At 50.1% G+C, this 19,214-nt stretch overlaps 1 protein-coding gene across 1 annotated transcript in view; it reads left to right on the forward strand.

Moving 5' to 3' along the window:
• Nucleotides 1-13,452: 13,452 nt before the first annotated feature.
• The window catches only part of ipmkb (inositol polyphosphate multikinase b), a 104,587-nt gene continuing 98,825 nt past the window's right edge, over nucleotides 13,453-19,214 (forward strand). The window contains exon 1 of the mRNA XM_078565915.1: nucleotides 13,453-13,775. Within this exon, the coding sequence (XP_078422041.1) occupies nucleotides 13,643-13,775 (133 nt within the window). The 5' untranslated portion in view covers nucleotides 13,453-13,642. The remainder of the gene's footprint in view (nucleotides 13,776-19,214) is intronic.

Below are 19,214 nucleotides of genomic sequence, written 5' to 3' on the forward strand. Positions count from 1 at the left end.
ATCGAGGGCGATTCCGGTAGTCTCCCGGCCATTTCGGGAGGGTTGGCAACCCTACCTTGTTGTTTCCCATACCTAGGTCCATGCTTCGTTGTCCGTCTCGTTTTATTTTTATTCAACTTTTGTCTGGTGGTCTGATATCACCGAGGTGCTTGCTCGGTCATTTCAGAGGGCAGTTAAGAGTCAAACACATTGCTGTGGGTCTGGAATCACATCTAGGCCAGACCAGGTAAGGATGGCACATTTCCTTCCTTAAAGAACATAGGATCATAGGAGCAGGAGTAGGCCACTCAGCCCCTCGGGCCTGCTCCTCCATTCAGTTAGATCATAGCTGGTCATCTACCTCAACTCCATTTCTCGTGCTATCTCCGTATCTCTTGATGTCATTAGTATCCAGGAATCTATCGATTTCCATCTTGAATATATTCAATTACTGAGCCTCCACAGCCCTCTGGAATAGAGAGTGCCAAAAATTAACTACCCTCAGAATGAAAAAAATTCTTCCTCATCTCAATCCTAAATGGCCTATCTCTTATTCTGAGATGATGTCCCCTTGTTCTGGAGCTCCCAGCCAGGAGAAACATCCTTTCTGCATCTAACCTGTCAAACCCTCTAAAAAATTTGTATGTTTCAATGAGATCACCTCTCATTCTTCTAAACTTTAGAGAATAAACCTAGACTCCTCAATCTCTCCTCATAGATCAATCCCGCCAAATCAGTCCAGTGAACATTTGTTGCGCTCCCTCTATGACAAATATTCTTCCTTAGGTAAGGAGACCAAAACTGTACACACTACTCCAAGTGCAGTCTCACCAATGCTCTATCCAATTGCAGCCAGACATCTTAGCTCCTGCACTCAAATCATCTTTCAATGAAGGCTGACATAACATTTGTCTTCCTAATTGCTTGCTGCACCTGTGTACTAGCTTTTAGTGACTCACCTAGATCCCTTTGGACATCAACAAAAGGGATGCTTTTTTAATTTTAGATGTATTAATTAATTGAATATAAATTCCACCAGCTGCCATGATGGGATTTGTACTTCTGTCTCTGCAGCACCAACCCTGGCCTCTAAATTACTAGTCCAGTAACATACCACTGCGTTACCATTTTCAACATTGAGTAAAGGAAACCAAGAACTTGCATTTGTATAGCATCAATCATGAGCTCAAACCTTCCTGAAGTGCTTTACAAAAAATGATGTATGTTTGAAGTGTAGTCACTGCTGTAATGTAGGGTATAGTTTTGATGGACATGGTAACTGGAGGAGATCATCTCCACTGATCTGAAATGTGCTGCTGGAGAGGAATGTGGCGTCCAAGTGCCCTCTAGTGTCTGGGACAGATCTACAATCAAAATTACCCCCAAACGATTATAACTGAGTTGCTTCAAGTTACAGAGGAGTTAGATTAACACCAGCTGGAAGTAACCAGCATTGCTGACTAAAGATGCGTTGCTTAAAGAATGGTTGGAGGTGACTTATAAATGAGAAATACTTGCATTAATATAACACCTTCACAAGGTGAAACATGTCCAAAAACACTTATCATAGTTAAAACATGGCGCTGTGATTATTGTTTAGGCAATAATATTTAAAATTGAATTGCTCACTGCCTCATTCAAGTTTTGTTTAGTGGCCAAAATATGTGGGGGTCAGTGGGGTGGGTTGGCGTGGGAATACGAGCAAAAAGTTGTAATGAGGAAAGTATGAAATGGAAGCAGTGTGCCTCCTCTATCAGAAAAGACATGCAATTATATAGCGTCTTTCATTAGCTCAGGATGCTCCAACATGGCTTACAGCCAAAGAAGTACCTTTGAAATGTAGTCACTGTTATATGTGGGAAATGCAGCCGCCAATTTACACAGGTCAGCTCAAGGTCCCACAAACGGCAACGTGATAACAAACAGATAATCTGCTTTTAACTGTTGGTTGAGGATAAACATTGGTCAGGATACTGAGAAGAGAAGAGCTCCCCTGCTCTTCTTTGAAATAGTGCCATGGGATCTTTTACGTTCACTTGAGGGAGCAGATGGGGCTGATGAAGTCTTTCCCTTTATCTATCATCACCTGTTTACGCAGCCTCACCGAGTGTTGCCTCCTATTTTTTTATTCATTCATGGGATGTGGGCATCACTAGCTAGGCCAGCATTTATTGCCCATCCCTATTTGCCCTTTAGAACGTGGTGGTGAGCTGCCCTCTTGAACTGCTGCAGTCCATGTAGTGTAGGTACACCGACATTGCTGTTAGGAAGGGAGTGCCAGGATTTTGATCCAGTGACAGTGAAATAACAGCAATATAGTTCAAGACAGGATGGTGAGTGTCTTGACAGGGAACTTCCAGGTGGTGGTGTTACCATACATCTGCTGCCCTTCTCCTTCTAGATGGTAGTGGTCGTGCATTTGGAAGGTGCTGTCGAAGGAGGCTTGCTGAGTTCCTGCAGTGTAGATGGTACATGCTGCTGCCACTGTGTCAGTGGTGGTGGGAGTGAATGTTTGTGGAAGGGGTAGGACTGTAGAGATTAGCTCTGATCCGTTGGTTGTGGAATCGCTTAGCTCTGTCTATCACTTGTTGCTTATGCTGTTTGGACACAAGTAGTCCTTTGTTGTAGCTTCACCAGGTTGACACCTCATTTTTAGGTATGCCTGATGCTGTTCCTGGCATACCCCCTTCCCTATTCGTTGAACCAGGGTTCAATCGCTTGGTGGTAATGGTAGAGCGGGCTGCATGCCGGGCCATGAGGTTACAGATTGTGTTCGAGTACAATTCTGCTGCTGATGGCCCACAGCGACTCATGGATGCCCAGTCTTGAGTTGCTAGATCTGTTCAAAATCTATCCCATTCAGCAGGGTGGTATTGTCACACAATACAATGGAGGGTATCCTCAATGTGAAGACGAGACTGTGCAGTGGTCACTCCTACCTGTGCTGTCATGGACAGTTGCATCTGTGGCAGGTAGATTGGTGTGGATGAGGGCAAGTATATTTGTCCCTCTTGTTTGTTGCAGGCCCAGTTTAGCAGCTATGTCCTTTAGGACTCAGCCAGCTCGATCAATAGTGGCGCTACCGAGTCACTCTTGGTGATGGACATTGAAGTCCCCCTCCCAGCGTATATTCTTCACCTTTGCCACCCACAGTGCTTCCTCCAAGCAGTGTTCAACATGGAGGAGTACTGATTCATCAACTGAGGGGTTACAGTACGTGGTAATCAGCAGCAGGTTTCCTTGCCTATGTTTGACCTGATGCCATGAGACTTCATGGGGTCTGGCGTCAATTTTGAGGACACCCAGGACAACTCCCTCCCAACTGTATACCACTGTGCCGCCATCTCTGCTGGGTCTGTCCTGCCAGTGAGACAGGGCATACCCAGGGATGGTGGTGGTGGTGTCTGGGACATTATCTGTAAGGTATATTTCCATGAGTATGACAATGTCAGGCTGTTGCCTGTCTAGTCTGTGAGACAGCTCACCCAATTTTGGCATAAACCCTCAGATGTTAATAAGGAGGACTTTGTGAGGTTGACAAGGCTGAGTTTGCCGTTGTGCCTAACTCGATGCCAAGTGGTCCATCCGATTTCATTCCTTATAGGCTTTGTAGTGATTTGGCTTGCTCAGCAATTTCGGAGGGCATTTAAGAGTCAACAACGTTGCTGTGGGTCTGGAGTCATATATAGGCCAGACCAGGTAAGGACAGCAGTTTTCCTTCTGGACATCTGGAATTTCCTTCCCTAAAGGGGATTAGTGAACCAGATGGGTTTTTTCAACAATCAACAATGGTTTCATGGTCTTCATTAGACTTTTAATCCAGATTTTTATTGGTTTCAAATTCTACCACCTGCCATGTTGGAATTCAAACCTGGGTCCCCAGGGCATTCCCCTGGGTCTCTGGATTACTAGTCCAGTGACAATGTCACTGCATCACCACCTCCCCATACCTCCTAAAGGTTGCAAAATAGTTTAAATCCTCTCAGGACCTTTTTAAAGACTGATAGCAGAACATTTTCATTCTCTGTTGCAGAACAGGTGAGCAGATCAACTAGAAATGGAAGGTCCAGTACATTTAAACAACCAAGTCTCATTTAAATGAAGTGAGTGAACTGCCTGCGCAAAAACAGAGTGCCCAGAGTCAGCATTCCACTCCTGGGCTTGTACAATATTGAGTACCCCAGAAGCTGCTTGGCTGGTAACAGCCTTTACCATCATAAAACCTCTCAAGGTGCTACACAGGAGTGAATTCAAACAAACTAGGAACTAAAGAAACATGAAGATAGATGACCCTAATTTGGTCAAAGACACTGGTATTAAGGAGTGCATTAGAGGAGCAGAGAAAGATAGAAGGTGGAGAGGTTTAGAGTTTAGGACTTAGATGGGTGTTGTGTGTGCCTGCATGACATTGTAATGTAAAGGTGCCCCAAGGGTTAATGCAGGACTGGAGAATAGCTCAACCCATGGTATGATGTATAGAATCACATGGTAATAGACTCATAGAACAAACTAGAAAGATCCTGCATGGGAGCTGCACCATGCATGGCAGTAACTGGGGTCGGTACATAGTTAAGGATTAGCAATAAATCATTCATGCTTAAACATATAAGTCTCAAGAGATCATCAATGAGACACCAAACAATCCCATAACAGAACAATGGGTGAATGAATGGTTGGCAATGGCAAAGCAATAATAATTGGGGATATGCAAGAGATAAGACTTGGAGGAATGCTGAGTTCTTGGAGAGTTGTGGGCTGGAAGTAGTTACAGAGAGGGGAAGGAATGAGGCCATTGAGGGATTTGACCACTAGGATGAGAGTTTTAAAATCAAGTCTTTGGTGCAATGGGAGCTAATGGAGATCAGCAAGCATAACAATGATGGATGAACAGACTTGGAGCAAATTAGGGTAGGCATAGCAGAGTTTTAGATGAGCTCAATTTACGGAAGGTGGAGGATGGGAAGCTGGAATTGGAATAGCCAAGCCTAGAAGTAACAACCTGTAATCATGGTCCTCATCGGTACAAACAATATAAGTAGAAAGAGGGATGAGGTCCTGCTGGCAGAGTTTAAGGAACTAGGAAAGAAACTAGTAAATATGACCTCATAGCTTGTAATCTGCTGATTACTCCTAGTTCCACGTGCAGAGTATAGAAATAGGAGGATAGAGCAGATTAATGCACGCTGGAAAGATGCTAGGATCCTAGGCATTGGAACTGGGTTTGAGGGAAATGGGACCTGTACAGGCGGGATAAGTTGAACCTGAGCTGAGCAGAGATCAATTCCCTTGTGGGGCGATTTGCTAGTGCTATTAGGAAAGTTTAAACTAATTTGGCAGGGGTGTGCAAACCAGGAGGTAGTATTAGAAAGGAAAACCAAGGTGCGCAGGTGTTGTAAGGTGGCCGAGTTGTGCCATTAATGATAGAGTTGATCTGCAGAAACTTCTTGGGTGGAAACTTTAGTTTAATTACAATATACTCAGCAGCAACTACACGTGTGTTTTCACTCCAACTCTAACACTACATTGACTCTGAGGTAGCCTCTTATTGGTTACTACAGATCATGTGAACTTGCCAAACAAGTATTATTCTTAAAGGTACATTACACACTAAATAAAACCATTATTACTACATTACTCCCCCTTTAACTCGGCTATACGTGTTACGTTTACAAGTACATATGTTTCAAGTACAGTCCCTGTGTATTCTGCATTGCCCAATCCTCAGTCTGTGTACAATACCTCTCTGTTCTGCATTGCTCTTATCCCAGTCTGTGTTCACTTCCTGTCAATTCTGCATTGCTCTATCCCCAGTCTGTGTACACGGCCTGTTTATTCTGCATTGCTCTATATCTAGTCTGTGTACACGACCTGTATATACTGCATTGCTCTCATCCCAGCATGTGTACAGTCCCTGTCTAGTCTGCATTGCTCTATCCCCAGAGTGTGTGCACTCCCTGTCTATTCTGCATTGCTCTATCCCCAGTCTCTGTACTCTCCCCGTGTATTCAGCATTTCTCCGTCCACAGGCTGTGTAGACTCCCTGTCTATTCTGTATTGCTCTATCCCCAGTCTGTGTACACTATCTATTGATTCTGCATTGATCTATAGCTAGTCTGTGTAAACTCCCTGTACATACTGCATTGCTCTCATCCCAGTTTGTGTACACTCCCTGTACTTGCTGCATTGCCCTATTGCCAGTCTGTATACACTCCCAGTCTATTCTGCATTCCTCTATCCCCAGTCTGTCTACACTCCCTTTCTATTCTGCATCGCTCTATCTCCAGCATATTTAGACTACTTGTCTATTCTGCATTGCTCTGCCCCCAGCCTGTACACTCCTTGTCTATTCTGCATTGCTCTATCCCCAGTCTGTGTACACTCGTGTCTATTCTGCATTGCTCTATCCCCACTCTGTTTACATTCCCTCTCTGTTCTGCATTGCTCCATTCCCAATCTGTGTTCACTCCCTGTCTATTTTATATTGTTCTCATCTCAGATTGTGTACACTGCCTCTGTATTCTGCCTTCCTCTATTCCCAGTCTGGGTACACGCCCAGCCTATTCCACATTGCTCTATCCTCATTCTGTGTACACCCCCTCTCTGTTCTGCATTGCTCTCATCCCAGTCTGTGTAAACTTCCTCTCTGCTCTGCATTGCTCCATTCACAGTTAGTGTATACTCCCTGTCCATTCTGCATTGCTCTATCCCGAGTCTGTGTACACTCCCTGTCTATAATGCATTGCTGTCCCCAGTGTGTGTAAACTCCATCTGTTCTGCATTGCTCTATCGCCAGCCTGTGTACACTACCTGTCCATTCCACATTCCTCTATCCCCAGTATGAATAGGCTCCTTGTCTATTCTACATTGCTCTATCCCCAATCTGTGTACATTACCTGTCCATTCTGCATTGCTGTCTCCCCAATCTATTCCACATTGCTCTATCCCCAGTCTGCATACATTCCTTCTCTATTCTGCATTGCTCTATCCCCACTCTGTTTACATTCCCTCTCTGTTCTGCATTGCTCCATTCCCAATCTGTGTTCACTCCCTGTCTATTTTATATTGTTCTCATCTCAGATTGTGTACACTGCCTCTGTATTCTGCCTTCCTCTATTCCCAGTCTGGGTACACGCCCAGCCTATTCCACATTGCTCTATCCTCATTCTGTGTACACCCCCTCTCTGTTCTGCATTGCTCTCATCCCAGTCTGTGTAAACTTCCTCTCTGCTCTGCATTGCTCCATTCACAGTTAGTGTATACTCCCTGTCCATTCCGCATTGCTCTATCCCGAGTCTGTGTACACTCCCTGTCTATAATGCATTGCTGTCCCCAGTGTGTGTAAACTCCATCTGTTCTGCATTGCACTATCGCCAGCCTGTGTACACTACCTGTCCATTCCACATTCCTCTATCCCCAGTATGAATAGGCTCCTTGTCTATTCTACATTGCTCTATCCCCAATCTGTGTACATTACCTGTCCATTCTGCATTGCTGTCTCCCCAATCTATTCCACATTGCTCTATCCCCAGTCTGCATACATTCCTTCTCTATTCTGCATTGCTCTACCCCCACTCTGTGTACACTACCTGTCTATTCTGCATTTCTCTATCCCCAGTCTGTGTGCATTCCCTGTCTGTTCTGAATTGTTCCATCCCCAATTTGTGTACACTCCCTGTCTATTTTGCATTGCTCCCTCCCCAGCCTGTGTACACTACCTGTCTGTGCCTCATTGCTTTATCGCTAGTCTGTGTACAGTCCCAGTGTGTTCTGCATTGCTCTATCCCCAGTCTCTGTACACTCCCTGTCTGTTCATCATTGCTCTATCCCCAGTTTGTGGAATCTCCCTGTCTATTCCGCATTGCTCTATCCCCAGCATGTGTACACTCCCTGAATATTCTGCATTTCTCTATCCCCAGCCTGTTTACACTACCCGTGTTTTCTGCATTGTTCTATCACCAGTCTGTGTACACCTCCTGTCTGTTCTCCATTGCTCTATCTCCAGCCTGTATACACTCCCTTTATTGCTGCATTGCTCTAACCCTGGTTGTGTGCACTCCCTGTCTATTCTGCATTGCTCTATCCCCAGTCTGTGTACAGTCCCTGTCTATTCCGCATTGCTCTAATCCCATACTGTGTACACTATTGGCTATGCTGCATTGCTCTATCCCTGGTTGTATGCACTCCCTGTCTATTCTGCATTGCCCTATCCCCAGCATGTGTACAGTTACTGTCTATTCTACATTGTTCTCATCTCTGTCTGTGTACACTCCCTGTCTATTCTGCATTGCTCTATCCCCAGTTTGTGTACAATCCCTGTCTATTCTGCATTGCTCTATCCCCAGTCTATTTACACTACCTGTCTTTTATGCACTGCTCTATCCCCAGTCTGTGTACACTCCGAATCTATTCTGCATTGGTCTATCCCCGTCTGTGTATGCTCCCTGTCTGTTCTGCACTGGTCTATCCCCAGCCTGTGTAGACTCCCAGTCTGTTCCGTATTGCTCTATCCACAGTCTGTGGACACTCCCTCATTGATATATCCGTAGTATGTGTGCACTCCATGTCTATTCTGCATTGCTCTATCTCCAGCATGTGTGCACTACCTGTGTTTTCTGCATTGCTCTATCCCCAGTTTTTGTACACTCCGAGTCTATTCTTCATGGCTCTATCCCCAGTCTGCGTACTCTCGCTGTCTATTCTGCATTCTTCTAACACCAGTGCATGTGCACTACGTGTCTGTCCTGCATTACTCTATCCCCAGACTGTGTACACTCCATGTTTGTTCTGCATTCTTCTAACCCCAGTCTGTGTGCACTACCTGTCCATACTGCATTGCTCTATCCCCAGCCTCTGTACAGTTCCTGTATTTCTGCATTGCTCTGTCCTTTGTTTTGTCCACTACCTGTCTATTCTGTATTGCTCTATCCCCAGTCTGTTTACACTACCCGTCTTTTATGCACTGCTCTATCCCCAGCCTGTGTACACTCCCAGTCTGTTCCGTATTGCTCTATCCACAGTCTGTGTACACATCCTGTCTATTCTGCATTGCACTATCCCCAGCATGTGAAGACTCTCTGTCAATTCTGCATTTCTATCATCCAAGTCTGTGGACACTCCCTCTGTATTCTGCATTGCTCTATCCCTGGTCTGTTTGTACTCCTTGTCTGTCCTGCATTGATCTGATCCCAGTCTGTGTACGTTTCCTGTATTTGCTGCATTGCTCTATCGCCAGTCTGTGTACACTCCCTGTCTACTCTGCATTGCTCTATCTCCAGTCTGCGTACACTTTTTCGATTCTGTATTGCTCTCTCCCCAGTCTATCGGCACTCCCAGTCTGTTCTGCATTGCTTTATCCCTAGTCTGTGCGCACTCCCTGTCTATTCTTTATTGCTCTGATCCCAGTAAGTGTACAATCCCTGTATTTGCTGCATTGCTCTATCCCTGGTTGTGTATACTCCCTGTCTATTCTGCAGTGCTCCATCCCCAGTCTTTATACTCCCTCTCTGTTCTGCATTGCTCTATCGCCAGTTTGTGTACACTCCCTGTCTATTCTGAATTGCTCTACTCCCATACTGAATACACTATTGGCTATTCTGCATTGCTCTATCCCCAGTCTGTGTTCACTCCCTGTCTATTCTGCATTGCTCTAATCCCATACTGAGTACACTATTGGCTATTCTGTATTGATCTATACCCAGTCTGTGTGAACTCCCTGTCTTTTCTGCACTGCTCTTTCCCCAGTCTGTGTACACTCCCTGTGTATTCTGCATTGCTCCATCCCCAGTCTGTGTACACTCCAAGTCTATTCTGCAATGTTCTATTTTGAATCTGTGTACAGTCCCTGACTGTTCTACATTGCTCTAACCTCAGTCTGTGTACACTACCTGTCTATTCTGTGTTGCTCTATCCCCAGCATGTGTAGACTCCCTGCCTATTCTGCATTGCTCTATCCCCAGCATGCTTACACTACCTGTTTTCTGCATTGCGCTTTCCCCAGTTTTTGTATGCTCCGAGTATATTCTTCATTGCTCTATCCCCTGTGTACATCCCTATCTATTCTGCATTGCTCTATCCCCAGACTGTGCACACTCCCTGTCTGTTCTGCATTCCTCTAACCCCAGTCTGTGTGCACTACCTGTCCTTTCTGCATTGCTCTATCCCCAGCCTGTGCACATCCCTGTATTTCTGCATTGCTCTGTCCCTAGTGGTGTACACTCCCTGTCTATTCTGCATTGCTCTATCGCCAGTCTGTGTACACTCCTTGTCTATTCCGCATTGCTCTATTCCCATATTGTATACATTATTGGCTATTCTGCATTGCTCTATCCCCAATCTTTGTACACTCCCTGTCTATTCCGCATTGCTTTATCGCCAGTGTGTATGCACTCTCGGTCAATTCTGCATTTCTCTCACCCCAGTTTCTGGACACTTCCTCTGCATTCTACATTGCTCTATCCCCAGTCTGTGTGCACTCCCTGTATATTCTGTATTGCTCTGATCCCAGTCTGGTACAATCGCTGTATTTGCTGCATTGCTTTATCCCCGGTCTGCGTACACTCCCTGTATAAACTTATTGCCCTATGCCAGTCTGTGTGCATTCCAAGTCGATTCTGCATTGCTTTATCCCCAGTCTGTGTACACTCCCTGTCTGTTCTGCAATGCACTCTCCCCAGTCTGCGTACACTCCCTGTTTATTCCCCATTGCTCTATCCCTAAACAGTGTACACTCTCTCTCTGTTCTGCATTGCTCCATCTCTGTACATTCACTCTCTATTCTTCATTGTTCTTTCTCCAATCTGTGTACACACCCTGGCTATTCTGCATTGTTCTCATCCTAGTCTGTGTGCACTCCCTGTTTCTTCTGCACTGCTCTGATCCCAGTCTGTGTACACTCCTTGTATTGCTGCTTTGCTCTATCCCTGGTTTTGTTCACTCCCTGTCTATTCTTCATTGCTCTATCCCCAGTCTCTGTACACTTCCTGACTGTTCTGCCATGCTCTGACCCCAGTCTGTGCGCACCACCTGTCCATTCTGCATTGCCCTATCCCCAGCATATGTACACTCCCTGGCTATTCTGCATTGCTCTATCCCCACTCTGTGTACAATCCCTGTCCAAGCTTTATTGCTCTGATCCCAGTCTGTGTACAATCCCTGTGTTTGCTGCATTGCTCTATCCATGCTTGTGCACACTCCGTCTATTCTGCAGTGCTCTATCCCCAGTCTTTATACACTCCCTCTCTGTTCTGCATTGCTCTGCTCCCATATTGAGTGCACTATTGACTATTCTGCATTGCTCTATCCCCAGTCTTTGTATACTTCCTGCCTATTCATCATTGGTCTATCCCCAGTCTGTGTACAATCCCTGTCTATTCAGCATTGCTCTATCCCCAGTCTGCGTGCACACCCTCTCTGTTCTGCATTGCTCTTTCCCCAGTCTGTGTGCATTCCCAGTTTATTCTGCATTGCACTATCCCCAGCATGTGTAGACTCTGTCAATTATGCATTTCTCTCATCTTAGTCTGTGGACATTCCCTCTGTATTTTGCATTGCTCTATCTGCAGTCTGTGCGCACTCCTCTATCCTGCATTGATCTGATCCCAGTCTGTGAACACTTTCTGTATTTTCTGCATTGCTCTATCCCCAGTCTGTGTGCACTCCCTGTCTATTCTGCGTTGCTCTATCCCCAATCTGTGTACAATCCTTTTCTATTCTGTATTACTATCTCCTCAGTCTGTCGGCACTCCCTGTCTGTTCTGCATTGCTTTACCCCCAGTCTGTGTACACACCCTGTCAATTCTCCATTGCTCTTCCCTTGTGTGTACACTCCCTGTCTGTTCTGCACTGCTCTGTCCCCAGCCTGCATACATTCCCTATCTATTCTGCATTGTTCTAACCCCAGTCTGCATGCACTACCTGTCTGTTCTGCAATGCTTTATTCCCAGCCTGTGTATGCTCCTTGTCTATTCTGCATTCTCTATTCTCACTCTGTGTGCACTCCCTGTGTATTCTGCATTCCTCGATCTCAAGTCTGTGTACGCTCCCTGTCTATTCCACATTACTCAACCCCCAGCATTTGTACACTCCCTGTCTTTTCTGCATTGATCTATCCCCAGTATGTGCACACTCCCTGTCTGTTGTGCATTATTCTAAACCCACTCTGCGTGTAATGTCTGTTCTGCAATGCTTTATCCCCAGCGTGTGTATACTCCCTGTCTATTCTACATTCTCTATTCCCGTCTGTGTACACTCCTTGCTTATTCTGTATTGCGTTCATCTCAGTCTGTGTAACTTGCATTGCTGTATCCCCATACAGTGCACACTATTGGCTATTCTGCATTGCTGTACCCCCAGTCTGTGGACGCTTCCTGTGTAACCTGCATTGCTGTATTCCCATACTGTGTACGCTATTGGCTATTCTGCATTGCTCTACCCCCCAGTCTGTGTACACTCCCTCTCTGTTCTGCATTGATCTAGCCTCAGACTGTGTACACTCCCTGTTTATTCTGCATTGCTCTACCCCCAGTCTGTGTACACTCCCAGTTTATTCTGTGTTGCTCTACCCCCAGTCTGTTTATTCTGCATTGCTCTACCCCTAGTCTGTGCACACTCCCTCTCTGTTCTGCAATGCTCTACCCCCCAGTCTGTGTACACTCCCTCTCTGTTCTGCATTGGTCTAGCATCAGACTTTGTACACTCCCTGTTTATTCTGCATTCCTATCCCCAGTCTGTGTACACTCTCTCGCTGTTCTGCATTGCTCTATCCCCAGTCTATGTACACTCCCTGTTTATTCTGCATTGCTCTACCTCCAGTCTGTTTATTCTGCATTGCTCTACCCCCAGTCTATGTACACTCCCTGTTTATTCTGCATTGCTCTACCCCCAGTCTGTGTACACTTCCTGTTTATTCTGCATTGCTCTACCTGCAGTCTGTGTACACTCCCTGTTTATTCTGCATTGCTCTACCCCCAGTCTGTTTATTCTGCATTGCTCTACCCCCAGTCTGTGTACACTTCCTGTTTATTCTGCATTGCTCTACCCCCCAGTCTGTTTATTCTGCATTGCTCTACCCCCCAGTCTGTTTATTCTGCATTGCTCTACCCCCAGTCTGTGTACACTTCCTGTTTATTCTGCATTGCTCTACCCCCCAGTCTGTTTATTCTGCATTGCTCTACCCCCCAGTCTGTTTATTCTGCATTGCTCTACCCCCCAGTCTGTGTACACTTCCTGTTTATTCTGCATTGCTCTACCCCATTCTGTGCACACTCCCTCTCTGTTCTGCGTTGGTCTAGCCTCAGTCTGTGTACACTCCCTGTTAAATCTGCATTGCTCTACCCCCCAGTCTGTTTATTCTGCATTGCTCTACCCCCAGTCTGTGCCCACTCCCTCTCTGTTCTGCATTGGTCTAGCCTCAGTCTGTGTACACTCCCTGCTTATTCTGCATTCCTATCCCCAGTCTGTGTACACTCCCTGTATTTGCTGCTGCCTCTTGCGCGTTGCCGTCAGTTCCGCCCTCTGAGGGACACGGAAGCCGAGTCACGGGGAAGGGGGAACGGTCTCTCTCGAAAGCTCCATGGATTTGAGGCGGTGGCGGCGGCCGTGCGGTCCCGGCCTGTCCCGGACAGTCGGGGCTCTGGCCGGGTAGGATCCCCGCTCTGTCCCGGTGATGGACAGCGGCCTGAGCTCGGCCGGACCGGCCCCCAGCCTGGGCCTGGGCCTCGGCCTCCACCGCTTCCCGAACGGCTGCACCCCCCTCAGTCACCAGGTGGCCGGACACAAGTACGGGAAATCGGAGCTGGGTGAGTGCGGGGACCGGGGAGAGACTGAGGGTCCCATTGTCCCCACCCCCACCCTCAACCCCCTCCCCTCACCCTCCACTCCTCACCCCCCACCTACCCTCCACCCCCTCCCCTCACCCTCCACTCCTCACCCCCCACCTACCCTCCACCCTCAACCCCCTCCCCTCACCCTCCACTCCTCACCCCCCACCTACCCTCCACCCCCACCTTCAACCCCCTCCCCTCACCCTCCACTCCTCACCCCCCACCTACCCTCCACCCCCACCCTCAACCCCCTCCCCTCACCCTCCACTCCTCACCCCCCACCTACCCTCCACCCCCACCCTCAACCCCCTCCCCTCACCCTCCACTCCTCACCCCCCACCTACCCTCCACCCTCAACCCCCTCCCCTCACCCTCCACTCCTCACCCCCCACCTACCCTCCACCCCCCACCCTCAACTCCCCACCTACCCTCCACCCCCTACCCCTCACCCTCCACCCCCTCACCCTCCACTCCTCACCCCCTAACCCTCCACTCCTCACCCCCTCACCCTCCACTCCTCACCCCCTCACCCTCCACTCCTCACCCCCTCACCCTCCACTCCTCACCCCCTCACCCTCCACTCCTCACTCCCTCACCCTCCACTCCTCACCCCCTCACCCTCCACTCCTCACCCCCTCACCCTCCACTCCTCACCCCCTCACCCTCCACTCCTCACCCCCTCACCCTCCACTCCTCACCCCCTCACCCTCCACTCCTCACCCCTCACCCTCCACTCCTCACCCCTCACCCTCCACTCCTCACCCCTCACCCCCCACCCCTCACACCTCACACTCTACTCCTCACACCTGACCCTCCGCCCCTCGCCCTCCACTCCTCGCCCTTGGCTCCCGCCCCTTGCCCTCGCCCCCTGCCCCCCACCTTCCCCCTCCCCCTCACACCCTCCCACCACTCAACCCTCACCCTCACTCCCACCACCACCCCTCACTCCCACCATCACCCCTCACTCCCACCATCACCCTCCAACTCACCCCCTCACTCCCACCTATACTCTCGCCCCTCCGCCCCTGCCCTCCGCCCCTGCCCTCCGCCCCCGCCCCCCGCCCCCGCCCTCCGCCCCACCATCACCCTCCACCTCACCCTCACTCCCACCACTCAACCCTCACCCTCATTCCCACCACTCAACCCTCACTCCCACCACCACCCCTCACCTTCGCCCTCACCCTCCACATCACCCCCCTCACTCCCACCTATACCCTTGCCCTCTGCCCTCGCCCTCTGCCCTTGCCCTCCGCCCTCCGTCCTCACCCTTGCACTCTGCCCTCCGTCCTCACCCTCTGCCCTCGTCCTCTGCCCTCTGCCCTCCATCTCTGCCCTCTGCCCTCTGCCCTCCGCCTCCGCCCTCGCCCTCGGCCCTCCGCCCTCGCCCTCCGCCCTCGCCCTCTGCCTCCGCCCTCCGTCCTCACCCTCGCCCTCTGCCCTCGGCCTCCGTCCTCACCCTCGCCCTTCGCCCTCGCCCTCTGCCCTCTGCCTCCGTCCTCGCCCTCTGCCCTCTGCCTCCGTCCTCGCCCTCTGCCCTCTGCCTCCGTCCTCGCCCTCTGCCCTCTGCCTCCGTCCTCGCCCTCTGCCCTCGGCCTCCGTCCTCGCCCTCTGCCCTCGCCCTCCGCCTCCATCCTCGCCCTCTGCCCTCGCCCTCTCCCCTCACCCTCCGCCTCCATCCTTGCCCTCTGCCCTCCGCCCTCTGCCCCCCAGCCCCCCCGCCCTCACCCCCCCGCCCTCCGCCCTCACCCTCGCCCTCCGCCCTCACCCCCCCGCCCTCCGCCCTCACCCCCCCGCCCTCCGCCCTCACCCCCCCGCCCTTCGCCCTCACCCCCCCGCCCTCTGCCCTCACCCCCCGCCCTTCGCCCTCACCCCCCCGCCCTCCGCCTTCACCCCCCCGCCCTCCGCCTTCACCCCCCCGCCCTCCGCCTTCACCCCCCCGCCCTCCGCCTTCACCCCTCCGCCTTCACCCCCCGCCCCCCGCCTTCACCCCCCCGCCCTCCGCCTTCACCCCCGCGCCCTCCGCCTTCACCCCCCCGCCCTCCGCCTTCACCCCCCCGCCCTCCGCCTTCACCCCCGCGCCCTCCGCCTTCACCCCCCCGCCCTCCGCCTTCACCCCCCCGCCCTCCGCCTTCACCCCTCCGCCTTCACCCCCCGCCCCCCGCCTTCACCCCCCCGCTCTCCGCCTTCACCCCCCCGCCCTCCGCCTTCACCCCTCCGCCTTCACCCCCCGCCCCCCGCCTTCACCCCCCCGCCCTCCGCCTTCACCCCCGCGCCCTCCGCCTTCACCCCCCCGCCCTCCGCCTTCACCCCCCCGCCCTCCGCCTTCACCCCCCCGCCCTCCGCCTTCACCCCCCCGCCCTCCGCCTTCACCCCCCCGCCCTCCGCCTTCACCCCCCCGCCCTCCGCCTTCACCCCCCCGCCCTCCGCCTTCACCCCCCCGCCCTCCGCCTTCACCCCCCCGCCCTCCGCCTTCACCCCCCCGCCCTCCGCCTTCACCCCCCCGCCCTCCGCCTTCACCCCCCCGCTCTCCGCCTTCACCCCCCCGCCCTCCGCCTTCACCCCCCCGCCCTCCGCCTTCACCCCCCCGCCCTCCGCCTTCACCCCCCCGCCCTCCGCCTTCACCCCCCCGCCCTCCGCCTTCACCCCCCCGCCCTCCGCCTTCACCCCCCCGCCCTCCGCCTTCACCCCCCCGCCCTCCGCCTTCACCCCCCCGCCCTCCGCCTTCACCCCCCCGCCCTCCGCCTTCACCCCCCCGCCCTCCGCCTTCACCCCCCCGCCCTCCGCCTTCACCCCCCCGCCCCCACTCCCACCCCCACCCCCTCCCTCTGCCTCACACTGCCCTAATCCTGCCATTCCCCCCCACGACACTAACACCTTTACCCTGAACCCCTCCCACACTCCCCTGATCATCGATGATTTCCCGACCCCTTGGGAACTGTGGCTATTGTTCTGGTTGTCATATTCATGCAACATCCGGTATAGTTGTAACCATGGTGCAGAGTTACTTTGCAATGTAATAATGGAGGGGGCTGAAATGGATTGGTGGGGGGACAACGCGCGGACAATGGCATTGTTAGAATCAACAGCTGCAACACATGTTTGTACAGCATCTTCCGTAAATAGGATCTCAGGGCCGGGGATGACATCCTTCCACTCCGACTCATGGGTTCCTAGATGGCTGATAAGTCCAGTGCACGATCTGCAGACTCTGCCAGATGTAGGGCAGATGATGCTTGGAGGATGGGGTAAATACGTTGTTTCGAGATTTGAGTGCTCTCTCTGACAACTTGATTCACCTCTGCATATTGCTGACGAAATCTCTCAATATGTTCGATGTCTTGCTGATGAGCCTTCTCCTTTCTGGTCGGTCACAAGCCAGGGATTCCCATGAATCGGTGGGATGTTTGATCTCTTCAGGGATGGTTTGAGGACATCCCTAAAGCATTTCCAATGTACTCCTTGGAGGCTCCTGCTGCCACTGAATTTCGAGTAGAGCAGTTTTTTGGGAGTCTGCTGTCAGGCATATGAACGACACATCCTTTAAGTCCTAAGGCACGTGACTGGAGTATAATCTGACAAAAAATGACACCAAGCCACTGAAGGGGATACTAGTGATGAAAAATTTGGTTGAATATATAGAAATTAGAGCGAGTCTTAATGGAGGAGAGAGAGAGGGGGAGAGGTTTCAAAAAGGAATTCCATCAGTGCCAAGAAGGCAGAGGATATGGGAAGTTTTAAACACATGATGGGAATTTTAACATTGAGGATGGACAGCTTGCCAGCTGCAGATGCGTTCCTGGTCTTCCTGAGACTTTAAGATAAATAGGTGTACTTTGTCCTGAGGCTCCTGTTTCCCTCCACCGTGATACACGCACAACTTATGTTGCTGATATTTTTGGTCTTGGTCTCCATTGTACTGGCAGGAGAAGGGTTGGAGGATGTGTCCGTTCCTACGAGAGAGACATTTGATGGTGTGGGGTGCTTTTCCTCACAGTATTCCCAGAAGCCTGGAAGCAGGCAAATTGCCTGTTCTATGGTAAACAGCGTAGTGCAATGTGCCATAAAGAACATATCTTTTTTTTTCTGTTGGACTGTGGATTAAAATTACAATGGCTGCAGTTTGAAGGATATCTCCTGGAACAGTGTGAGGGATATACACAATGTTGCTGTACTGGAACACAGTGTGCCATGAAAGGCAGGATGGTGTCGAGGAGGAGCCTGGTCTAACGGGGAACTGCTTGGCAACAATGTTTTAATTGGCTCCTGACCAGGTGACCGAGGCTTGTGTGAGAGCAGTGCAGCAGAATAGCTCCTAGCTTAAAAGGAAAAAGACCGAATACCCCTCGTGTGTGTGTAAGATTTCAGTAATTCTATAATAATAGCTATCTGGCTTTTCGCTTCATATCTCTATAACCTGCTCTCTCTCTGAAAACCCCTGTCAAGAGGCAAAGGCGAAAATCACTGTTGGAGACGTTAAAAAGCAAGTGCTCAATGAGTGAACTAAAGACTGAAAGTGCTGGAAAGACCACCTTGTGTCATCAACCAAGAAATGAAAGGAATTTGGAAGACATTGATCAAAATTAACCCATTAAATCCTGTACTACGGAATTGGTGCTATTGAACTGTTTTATCCCACCCTTAAAATCCATGTTTCTGTGTCTCTTATGTGTCTTGTATGTGTGTGTACAGGGATTTAAGAAGGGGTAGAGTTTAGGTTATAGAGTTAAAAATTAGCAGTTCACATTTCTTTCTTTTGTCATTGGTTAAAGAAAAGTTATTTACTTATTAAGTTTACAAAGCTGGTGCTCAAATTTTGTTAACCTAAATTAAACAATTAGGTAGGTTCATCAAGCTTTTTCACACTTGTTGTGACTCGGGGAGCAGTGGGGCTTGATATTACAGTGCACTGTCCCCAGTGAGTTGTGACAAAGTTTGGGGGCTCGAGCCTGGGATATTTTGGAACAAAAGACAACGACAATTTGGATGTAGATTTAGTAAGTAATAAAAGCTAAAATGAAACACCAAGTTTGTACTGTCAAAAATAAGATGGCAGTGGAAACTGCTAAAGCTTTCCTGCAAGTGGAATAGATGTCCCTGACGATTTTACAAGGGATCCCAAAAGCCAGGTTAATCGAATTGGCAAGTAAATTAAAAATAGGATTGCCTGCCAAAGTTAGGAAAGCAGGGATAATCGAAGCGATGGGACAGCATTTGAAATTGGAAGGAATACCTGAGAGACCGAGTTCTCCAAGGGATCATCCATTGGAATGGGCTCAAATTCAGTTGCAAATAAAAAAAAATAGAACTAGAGGCAGCAGGAAAAGAAAGGGCAGAGAAAGGAAAAGGAAAGGAAAGAGAGAGAGCATTTCAAAGGGAGTTAGAAATGGTGAAGTTAGACAGGCAGGAAAGAGAGAG

The sequence above is a fragment of the Cetorhinus maximus genome, chromosome 20 (assembly GCF_964194155.1).
Source record: "Cetorhinus maximus chromosome 20, sCetMax3.hap1.1, whole genome shotgun sequence".
NCBI lineage: Eukaryota > Metazoa > Chordata > Chondrichthyes > Lamniformes > Cetorhinidae > Cetorhinus > Cetorhinus maximus.